An 11,682-nucleotide genomic window follows, 5' to 3' on the forward strand; every position below is an offset into this window, starting at 1 on the left:
CGGCTAAAAACGGCGTTGAGGTCCCATGAAATCGGGGAAAGTGACGTCACTTTCAAGCTCTATTGTCACGTCCAGATATACGTCGTCACAGGTGGAGTTCAATTTGAGTGGCTGAAGTGGCATGTCAGTAAAGATGAGGATAGGTTGTTTATCCAATCATCACCCGCAAGGATTTTTTATAAGGAGCATCATTCGAAAAATGTCTCGGTGTGGAGGATACCTAACCTGGTTCTCACGCGATGGTTGGAACATTGTCAATCGCTTAGCTCTGGAACATGGTTGTATTCAAAACAGCTCGAACCTGATTGAAGAATTCATGTGGCTTTTTTGAATCATGTACTACTTCAACCACTGACTTGTATACCCTGCCCTGCGATCCTGCCCTGCGATTTTGATTGGACAGGCTGTGAAATTTCTGATTCCGTTCAGGATTTCCAGACCCTTGTGCGAGCTCACGAAGTTGAGCGGAAATGCACTAAGCGTCTGCATGAGAGCCAGGCTAGAGGATACCCAGCTGGTATCATGAAGACAAAGGCGGGAGTCAGGTTAACGCATAGCCACACAGTTGAGGAAAATTATGCGATTTCTCTGCAACAAGAAACTTACTATAATTGCGCTAAACAATTCACAATCTCCCCTCTCTTCAGCAGTGTGAGTGGAGGGCCATAGATAAACACACAGTGGTGTGTGTGTGCTTGCGATGGCTCAAGTGGAGGGGAATGTATTGCGCTTAGGCCACACCAATTTAATTTGTTGGTTCTCGGATTTTTTCAGGAAAAAGTTGAAGCGAGAGGGCGAAAAAAAAAAAAAAAAAAATTGTCGTGTGGTTATACCACCTGTATATCAGCCTCACATGGACCTCCAAAGGAAGGTGCAAGACAGGCAAACACCTGGACATGGAGAAGGACAGTGTAGAAGGGAATTAAGGCAGCCAAATAGACCAGGCACAAAATTAGCTCACAGGGCAATTATTATATTAATCTGGTTTGAATAAACTGAGATGATTCAACAGTTGAATAGTTGTTTTTCTTTTTTAAAACTGCTATCCCACTCCACTAATTCCACTAAGAGCAATACTGTATTTCACCGCTGCTACTGCTAACCCACAGGGGCTTCAACTTGCCATTGCATGTTTGTCTGTAAATGTTTGAATGTAACATGTTTCCTGATTCGCTAGTCGTAATCGGCATGTTGAAAGGAGTGGTTTTATTGGTTCTCTACGTCACATGACCTCCAACTACTAAAGAGACACCTCCCCGTTCATGAAAACATGCAGTCTTCGTTTTTTTAGCGATTTCATTTTTTGGGGTATTGAAACTGATTTTTTTTTTTTTTTCATTTTGATACAAAATACAAGAGGCGAATCCGAGAACCAACAAATTAAATTGGTGTGGCCTTAGCATAACCTACCTTTTGGCAGTATAGACAAATGACAAAAATATTGTTTCAACTGGATGTTACGACATTTGATATTATAGGACAGCGATATTGAGATCACTATATAAATTCAGTAGGCCTATATTGCACAACCCTACTTCACAGAAGCTACAGGTGACAGATAGTTCATGATAGAATTGGAACAGGTAAACCGTTGTTTCCTGCTTCACCTCTGCATTAAGTGGCACAGCTGTGGAACCTTGTTATTTACCTGTGTCTGTGTGCACGCAGTTCTAGTTCTAGAGAAGTTAAAATGACATAACAATGTAAAAATACATGTGTGTGTGCCTGTGCGTGCAACGAGTGTGTGGGTGTTTCCGTGTAGTTGTAAATGTCTCACAGAGTTATCATGCCATCAAACCTCCGCAGAATGAATTATTCCACAGAATGTATCCTACAGAATGTATCCCACAGAATGATTCCCATACCGACACCTACATACAATGTAGAACACCTAGGGCATATACTGTACTAAGATGGAAACTGGATCGACAAGCCGAGGCAGGAATCGTGCTGAATTTCATTGGAAAAAAGAGGCCTACAGGAGTTTGGTTGGACAAATGAGATTTGACTATGTAAATTCTTAGTCACAGACACCCTTTATAACTCATCTCTAACTTAACAATAATCAGATTTGTTGACTTGGTTTTAACATTGAAGCAGGAGAAATGCTTAAAAAACTGTCAGCCCTCAAGAATGTTGTTGAACGAAAGAAAGAGGGTAAAAGCAAATCAATTTATGGACCAATGATGGCATTAATGGGATTTGTAACTCTTCTGTTGGCTGTATTTGGCCAACCTCCATGGCTTTGTGAACTTCTTAAAACGCTGTCCTTGCAAAGTGAAACCGTAACTGAGTATCTGTGCGTAAAAGGCTATGAAGGCATGGAAAAAATGCTTGGAGAAGAGGCAGCAAGACCTATAGCTGAGGTAATGTAAACATGCATGTTACTTGTGCGATTGGCATTTTATAACGTGACAAAACTTGCAACACAGTAGCCACTTTAATTTTGTCATTCTATTTTATGACACATGCATGTTGTTTATCCCCTGTGCCAGTATGCTTCAGTACTTATGAGGTCTCTGGTGGAGCTGATAACACTGGTTCTTAATGAAGGCATTCAACGAGCTACAGAAATGCTGAAATACATGGAAATCCCAGGTAATAAAACTAGACATTGTGTCGTCTACATTGTCAGACCTTGACATCTTATTTCTGCAACAGAGGGTGTATATACCTGCCACTTTATTGGGTACTCCTTGCTATACATTACAATGTAATTCAATGCATGGTTATAGTAGAGTCAGTCCTTATGCCTATATAACACAGTTGTGAGAGATGCAAGATATGATAATGATCTTGCTCTACTCTAAAGTAAGTGATGAAATATGTGTCTCATGTATTGAAATTTACCTAATTGAAATTGTATGTGTAAAGGAGGCCAATTAGCCGAGTGACGCTCAATTACACTGGTGCCGTGATCTGGATGGGAGTGAGGTTTAGGGGGGTGAGTGTACCAGAGGCCAACTAACAGTGTGGCGTGGAACGTTTGTAAACCTCCCTCCCGAAGCCTCATACAGTATTGGTAGCGCAGGGCTATTGGACTTGTCCTTCAGCTCAGCGGTATCGGGCTGTGACTCCCATACCTGAACCGATGTGTTGACGAGGTGGTGAGTTCGAGACCCCAAGGGGGGGAAGGACTGCGCGGGAACACCTTAGTTACGAATCAGTATATTACTGAAGGTCAGCCCTCAAAATAGAGTAGGATTCTGCTGCATTCCCTTTTTTTTGGTCTTTTAGACTGCATTATGGACTGGATAGTACGAGAGGTAGACAGGAAGTGAATGGGGAGTGAGATGGGGAGGGGTCGGCAAAGGACCCGGGCCGGGAATCGAACCCGGGTCAGCTGCATGGCAGGCGATGGCCCTACCGGATGGCTTCGGCAGGGCCCAGCATTCTGCTGCATTCCATTGCACACTTCACTTGCCACACTCACACGCAATGATTCGATCACTACCTACAGGACATTGTCTGTGCATGACAGTCAAATATTGGAATATAGTATTTCCTAATTGCAATACACTGTAAACTTTACTCAAGCACAGCAAGGCTCAGGCCTTTATTGGACCCAGGCCAGAATTAGAGACAGGTTTATCCTAGCCTGGTGAACCAGCGCCACCCGCTGGACGGCAAAATGTTTTGTCTACGGGTGGGTCTGGCCTCGCATAATGATTCAATGAAGCCAGAATGCCATGAATCTGGCAAACCAATTACAACGCAAAGATGTGTTTTGAATCAAAGCGGGCAGGGTTTTGAGGGAAGGTTGTTCTCATCAACAATCTTCGGATGTATTATGCATCGAGGCCAGACTAAATTAGACATCCACATTTAGTCTGGTTTATCAGGCTAGGTTTATCCCTCTATTTGAGCGAAACAGACCAATAGAGTTCAGTTGGGTTAATTACAATATTTCTCAACACTACTAAAGGAGATTGTGAAGTAAATGTAGTTTAAGTGCTATTGTGGATTTCTAAATGATCTTAAGTCATGTCTGTATATTTTAGTGTTGAATTAGACATTTAAAATGTTGGTTCTCCAGTAATAGCCCAACATGATCTCCAAAAATTCCGTGCTCCTGGACACGGATGTTAAGAACACAAAATCCGTGTCCAGGAGCACGGATTTTGCCAAAATTCCGTGCTCCTGGACACGGAATTGTTTTCCGTGCTCCTGGACACGGAATTGTTTGAAGTGCTTTCTATAGGCTATTTCCACAGTCTTGTGTTTTCTCAGGATTTTTCTAATTTCAAATGTTTTGTCTAAAAAAAAAAAAAATTCTTACTGACAGGTTAGGGTTAGGGCTTGTTTTGGTCTGGGCACAGCTAGTTTTCTTTCATTCATTATATGAGTTTGATAGCCTAGCAACCAACTGGAAAAGGTATTTCTCAAAAATATGTCTTTAATGACAGGTTAAGGTTAGGGAATGTTTTGGTCAGGGCACAACTCAAATTGCTATAGCATTATTTTGTTTAGAGTTAACACAGTGCTGTGGTAATAGCCTACAGAAAGCACTTCCGTGTGCCCATCACGGAAAACAATTCCGTGTCCAGGAGCACGGAAAACAATTCCGTGTCCAGGAGCACGGAATTTTGGCAAAATCCGTGCTCCTGGACACGGATTTCGTGTCCTTAACATCCGTGTCCAGGAGCACGGATTTTTTGGAGATCAGGCTGAATAGCCTGTAGTAGAGACGGGCCTATATTTACATATACATTGGCTCTGGCCACTTAACCTGGTTCTCATGCGATGGTTGTTACCAGCCATCTGGAGCATTGTCAATTGCTTAGCTCTGGAAAGGCGTGGGTGTGTTCAAAACAGCTCGAACCTTATTGGAGAATTCACGTGGCTTTTTGTGAATCATGTACTTCTTCAACCACTGACTTGTATTTATCCCACCCCGCGATTCTGATTGGACAGGCTGTGAAATTTCTGATTCCGTTCGGGCTCGTCTAAGATTTCCAGACCCTCGTGCAAGCTCACGAAGTTGAGCGGAAATGTACGAAGGGTCTGCGTGACAGCCAGGCTACTGGCCACCAACCATTATAGAATATAGGCCTGTGCGGGAGCATTTACTATATTTTTTGTTTTGTAAGGGATGGCTGCAACACAATTAATTATAGGCATTTACATATAGAGGTGTCTTGTGCTTATTTTCCTTTTCCCCCTTTTCCAGTCAGCCCCCGTCCCCTGTTCACCCTGGAGGAGGTAGAGAGGACCACCAAGGGTCCCCTCCTCGCCCTGTTTCTGTTCCTCTGGACGAAGACGGTGCTTGGACGACTGGTGATTGCCATAGCGAAGAGATTACTGGCTCTTGTGCGGATTTTTTTGAAGGTTATGAAGATAGTCTCAAGGATAATATAGAAGCAGGCAAGACCTACATCTAGCACATTTTTTGGTAAATGGCTTTAGGCCTACAGGGTGTTCTGTTTAACATGTTTTCCTATTATGTGTGTATACTGTATATAGCTTTCCCTTCTTGTGTCCCTGGATTTCTGAATATGATGTTGCAATAACATTCAAACTCCAAACTGGGGAATGTTGAGGATGTTTTCTGGGGAACAAGACCAACTTCATTGGAATTCATTATTGAACTCTTCCTGTTTGCCTGTAATAAAGCAGTCTTTGTATTCATGCAGACCCACAGTGAAACAGTTCCTTATGTGAAGCATGTGAGGCTCTACCACGCATGTGAAACTATACCACTATGTAAAACTTCAAGATTTGCATCTGCCTTTGAGTTAAGAAGAGGAGTGTGATGTATAACTGCTGCCTTCAACAGTTGAGGAAGAGTCAATGTGCAGTTAAAAACAACATGATGGGGCGGGGTAGCATGCGTGGGCTGTGTGTTGAGAGAGACTTGTGCAATGCAGAGGAGTAAAAAAAAATTCTGCCACAGTTTCGTAGTATTTTTAGAGCGCCTATGTAGAGAGCTATGTATTCTTGTGGTATTTTCATGTTGATTTTCAGTGACTGACTGAACTATGGTCTGGCGTCAGTGAACTTTGGGGTGATCTCAGTTTTTATCTCAGTTTTTCCCATTTTTATTGAACCTTTATTTCTCTGAAGATTCATCTGCTGCAATGGATGCCATACATATGGCCTATCCTCTTTTTTAAAAATAGTACAACTTGCATATTACGTTGTTTTCAGGTATAATAGTTTTTATGATCTTATGTAATTTTTAAAAATCATTTTTCTTCCTTTCATTTCAGTATTTTGTAACATACAGCTTAAAAAATTAAAATAAAGAAAAAAAGAAAAACAGAATGCTGGCTGTTCTTTGAAAAAAGCATGCGTCTCCCCTTTAACATCTACAGCACCTAATTTATTGGCTTTTCCATGAACTGAAATATGTACTGGACTAATATATAGAATTTAATATAAGCAAAATAATAATGTGACATACTATAGGTCCTCTTGCAGCCATGCATATATTATGTTCACTGTTCCACTAGCGGAAAACTTAACTACCATAGTACCGCTACAATCAAATGACACTAGTCCTTAGTAGTACATTGCAACTTGGTAATTACCATTCTGGTAGCAGCAAATGTAGAACAGAGGTTGCGTCTTAACATATTTATGAACTGTGCATCCATTATCTGTTTGCACTGATGTTGGTTGCTCCATGGTCTTGGTTATTAATCCAGACTATTGCCTGGCAATGTGGATGTGCAATGATTGCATGTAAGGCAGGGTGGTTGGGCAAATGCTCGTTGTGCAAAGTCAGCTTTGGATCTTCTAGGTCCCTTCTTTTGGTGAATAGCCTCTGGAGTTTACATCTGACAGAGTAGTGCCAGGCTCATGAAGCTGACAAACAAATACTTGAACACTCGTGTCCATATCAGGATTTCCCCTCTAGTTCCAACAAGAGCAGTAAGAGTAGAAATGCAATGTTACTACTAATCTATGGGGACCTCTTGTTTAAAACTTGTCAACATGAAAAATCTCAATATTTCATTATACCTAAATTGAACAGCACATTCAGTGACTTCAATGGCAATTTGGATTCAGTAATTTCTCAGGGGGTTTTTCAATATAGTAAACATTATTTTTGTATTAGGCTATTCACTGTGATGTGAAGACATTTTATATTTATTCCGATTTATATTATTTTATATACATTATTTAGAGTTATACAGGTATTTAACCTTTTGTAAGGTGTTCGGGTCCCCTTGGGTCTGGGAACCTTTTGCATTTTGGGGGTTATAAATCAATATTTTCACAAGTTTGTGTACCATACTCATCAGGTGTTGACTAGACAGAGGGTGAAATATGTGGGGAAAGGATTGAGGATATTGTTGGGTGCTCCAGTTCGCATTAATGTTGCAACATTATGAGAGAAGTGCTCAATCCAAGAGTGCGGATTGAACTGTCTCCTCTGTGTCTCTCACCCTCAAAAAAACATGCATACACAGATATTGACAAACTGGATGAGGTGAACATGAGGTTGCACAGGAGCTACAATTTTTAAAAATCTTTTAAAGATTTTTCTATAGACCTGCGACTTAAAGACCTTACTCTTATGTTGACACCTTTGTGAAAAAAGGCTACAGCAACTTTAGATAACATATTGTCAATATTAAGTTCAATGTTAAACCCATATCAGTCTCTGCTCTCTTGACTGAAACACAAATAAGATCATTTAAAACAAATAGGCCTAATAATGATACACAATCTCCATCTAAATATCCCTCTATTAGGCCTATGCGCATGAGCACTACTGTTTCTCACCACAAGGGGGTGTAAGCAGCCAAGAATATGTGAAAAACAAATCTCACCTTTCAGCCACTGAAATAAAGAGAAGAAATGGTAGACAATGAAAATATAATTTTATATAAAATATTGTCTCAAAAAATTGACATGCAAAGCCAACAACCCCCTGAATCACATAGGCTTCCCCACTATTTGGACTATTCTGCTAACCCTGCTCCTATTTAACTTTATTATTATTATTATTGCTATTATTATTAACAGGAAATTAAGACATGGTCACTATGTATGGCAATGTCATGCTTACTATTTGAACCATAGAGATTCCAGTATAGTTTGCTCCATCTTCTTTGTTTGAACCACAAAATAGGCTACATCTACTGCACTTCCAGATTAAATTATGGACAGTCTTTCGCAGATGGGTTGGGTAGACCTACTCATTGTAAGGAGGAGCACACGCTTCCCATCTTGCATTACATTTTGGTAGGCTAATTATTCTTTTTATGCGGAGGTCATAATAAAACATGGCATATCTGCGTTCAACTCCCTTTCAGCAGATGGCAGCACGCATGATACTTAGTCTGCATACATCGAGGAAAATGAGTAGGAAAATTGGTATGTGCGGAAAGAAAATCCAGGAAAAGACGTGCAGTAGTTCCTGGGATAAACATCTCCTGGATGGAATTTATGAAAGGGGTTGTTATGAGGTGTAACAGACCAAACAAATTAATTATTTTTTACGCATAGACTAACTTTTTTTCTCTCGTGAAAGTGTTGCTGGTTTTACGCACAGACCTATCTGCGGGTTTACGCATAGACATCGACTTGCCGCGAAGCCTACAGCCACATCACACAATTCCACAGCTTGGTATAAATATGGCTAGCACAAGTTCTTTTTGGTTACTGCACATATGTCTTTTCATGCATGTATCAATTTCATTTTGGTCGCCATCATCCGCGCTACGGGATGAGGACACAACGGCGTCCCATAGTCTGCTACAAACGTTCAAACAAATTTTGTCAGACTTGTCCGTGGACGTTCACGGTTACATCGTGTCAGTAGTTGGAAAACAAGCCGTGGACACTTCACTCCAGGTTAGTTAACAAAAGAAAATTGTGTAATTTTCACGTTGTACTCCCATGATCAGCGCAACATTAGTTCCATAGGTTCAAATCTTTTGTTGTCCGCTTCAGTGAGCTTTGTGCCATCTGACTAACAAAAAGCGTAAAAGTTCATGATGTGAACTTGGATGCTATTTGATTGGAACAGTGGGGGGCGCACTCTGTCAAGAGTGGGACAGACTTCAAGACAGTTGCATGTGTGTGTGCGCCCGCGCGCGCCCATGCATGATTTCTGTAGACGGGGAGGTATTGCGTTCAGCATCATGATGGCCTGAGTTATTGAAGGAAAACATATTTAAAGATAATCTAAGGAAACATGAGTAACTTCCAAAAAACGTCTACAAAAATTGACAGGCGAGCAGTCTCACAGAGCAGTGCTCTGTCAACCCACCTGTAGGCCTACATTACACAATACAGTAAGACAAGGGGGAGGGAGGGGGACAAAAGTTGAGTGGATAGTTTTAACATGCAGATAACCAAAGTTCCAAAAATTCATTTCAGGGAGATGTTTATCGACCCTATCCCAACAACCAATCTCCGCCATGCCCCATACATACACACCTGAAAAAGAGCTCTCAGTTTGAACATACAAGCAGCATGCACAGGTTCCACAACCCAGTCTCCCCCTCTCTCTGCCTGTGCAATCTAATCAAAGTATTCCACACATGATACACAAGTTATTATCTGGCTTGCACACACTCACTCACATTGTCAAAGAAAACAACACTTACACGCATAGTCTAAAATCTGGGATATCTTATCTGACTTGTGGGTATCAGGGAGCCACCGCTATCAATATCAGGGAGACTCCCTAAACTTCCGGTTCACTTGGGATGCCTGCATGACACATGGTGGAAAATTGATGTCTCAAATGTTTACTGGGAGAACGCTATTTTTGTTTTCAGATAATAGAAATATGACCTCTTTTTGCAAACAAACTATCCACAATGTAAATGTCAATGTCTGCAAGTCTAAAACTGTTTTTGGATAGGATATGGATGGTAGACTGCCACTCTCTCTCTCTCTCTCTCTCTCTCTCTGTCTCTCTCTCTCTCTCTCTCTCACTTTTTAATGTCAATGCAAACAACCCCATGGCGACCCAGTCTAAGCTCTGTTTAAGTGTTGTGCCATTTGTAGAAATCCAGTCCAATAAGAAGTCTACATAGAATCGACAGAGCAGAACACTGCAACTTATTCTACCTCTGCTTACTAATCAAGAAACACCACTATACGCCATGAATTGTGTTCCCCCCTTTTTTTGTACTTTTCCTCTTTTTTTGTACCAGGAGGAGTCAGTCTAAGTTGTGCCTTATTCCATTCTTTACCCTCACAGTGTATCAGAGGCGTGGTCAAGTCATTGTCGGAGGGTGCTGCCAACGTTTTGAATGTGGCATTCCAGTATACCTCAGAGCTGTTGGATGCTGCTGGGATTCAAGGTAGGCAGGCTATCTACATTTCCACACCCCCCTCTGTGTAAATCCATTCGCCTGTGCACAGGCAAGTTTGCACAGATCTTTCATCACGCCTGTGCTTGTTTAAGCAGCTTGTGTGATACTCCCTGACGTTGTTTTACTGTGGGCTGAGTTGTAATTATATGCACACCTTTATTTTAGAGCAAAGTGAGATGTTAAGTACTAGGTAGCACACTTTCTTTTCTTAGACTGAATGCATTATAACTATCAATTTTTATACCTGGGTTTCTTGGTTATTGAATGGTTGATCAAAGCTCTAGAATGGCAGCAGTTCTTTTTTCAACTCTATTATGCATCATGTATAGGCAGGGCGTCATTTGCATAATGGCAAGATCCTACTTCAGAATTTGCCGTGTAAATGCTGTTAGATAGGCATACTTCAGTAGTAGTAATCTTTCATGACGAGCAAATATGTGACCTTTGAGAAATATTTTGACCTTTTCCAGGTCTGCACAAGTTTAATCCGTTCCTTTTTTCTTTGTTCTTCACCAAAGCTCGCCTACCCTTCGACAAAGTCACTCCAGAGGGCGTGCTGTTTGTAACCCAGTGGGCTCTCCTGGCTTTGATTGGCTACTGGCTGCTGTCTTTGCTCTTTCGATTGGTGGCTGGACTGGTGAGGAGTATCCTCTGGCTCATAAAGCTGGGTGGAGCCCTGGCGCTGTTCGGGCTGATCCTGAGCGACAGGGACGCTGCCCTGGAGACCACAGTAATTAGGCTGGCATGCCTGGTGCTCGCCTGCGTGGTGCTTGGGGTGGGGCCGTCCGTGGGCACCGACACCGACACCAACGGCCACCTGGAGGAGAAGGTGAGGAAGCTGGAGAGGCAGCTCAGAAACATGGAGCGCAAGAGGAAAGAAGAGTGAGCCCCACACAGCACAGCACAGCAAGAAGTGGGGCGCAGGTAGTGGGAGAAACAGAGGGATGAAGCGAGGGAGTCCCTTTGTAATAGTAGACTGGTGAACTGGCATCCAGTGCCCTTGATAAAAGGACAATCACACATTTTTGGGAGCATGGTTTTTTTATACTTTTCCTAATAAAAAGTTTTCATCACTTGAATTAATAGTCTGTTGTACAATTGACCTTGTTCAACTGTGTGTTAAGCTCTATGTGGGAACTTGTAAAAAAATAAATTGGGAACAGAATGTTAAGATTCTCATTCATCCAGCTTGTGTTGGTCAAAGTAGAAAGCAATTGTAACTAGACATCTTCAGATGTGGATAGTTTACTACATCCTTGGAGAATGAAAGTGAAAGCGAAAGCCCACCTGGGAAACTCCAACTCCCATTGTCATTGTGACACAGCACTCAAGTGCACACAACGAAATTGCATTTATGCCTCATCCGTGCAAGGGGGCAGCCCCTAATCGTGCCCCAAGTGAG

General features: G+C 41.8%; 1 protein-coding gene across 1 annotated transcript; it reads left to right on the forward strand.

Moving 5' to 3' along the window:
- Positions 1 to 8,269: 8,269 nt before the first annotated feature.
- tmem109 (transmembrane protein 109) lies at positions 8,270 to 11,359 on the forward strand. Its single transcript, XM_063220375.1, has 3 exons — positions 8,270 to 8,805; positions 10,166 to 10,268; positions 10,799 to 11,359. Exons 1-3 carry the CDS (start codon positions 8,587 to 8,589, stop codon positions 11,164 to 11,166), a joined length of 690 nt encoding a protein of 229 aa, XP_063076445.1. The 5' UTR covers positions 8,270 to 8,586; the 3' UTR covers positions 11,167 to 11,359.
- The last annotated feature ends 323 nt before the right edge of the window (positions 11,360 to 11,682 follow it).

Source organism: Engraulis encrasicolus, chromosome 16 (genome assembly GCF_034702125.1).
Source record: "Engraulis encrasicolus isolate BLACKSEA-1 chromosome 16, IST_EnEncr_1.0, whole genome shotgun sequence".
NCBI classification, from domain to species: Eukaryota; Metazoa; Chordata; class Actinopteri; order Clupeiformes; family Engraulidae; genus Engraulis; species Engraulis encrasicolus.

Excerpts from the sequence above, each read along its gene's own strand:
- tmem109 (XM_063220375.1), top strand. The coding sequence starts at position 8,587 with ATGGCTAGCACAAGTTCTTTTTGGTTACTGCACATATGTCTTTTCATG. Across the intron at positions 8,806-10,165 it reads CCGTGGACACTTCACTCCAG|TGTATCAGAGGCGTGGTCAA; the intron begins GTTAGTTAACAA and ends TTACCCTCACAG. Across the intron at positions 10,269-10,798 it reads GGATGCTGCTGGGATTCAAG|CTCGCCTACCCTTCGACAAA; the intron begins GTAGGCAGGCTA and ends TCTTCACCAAAG.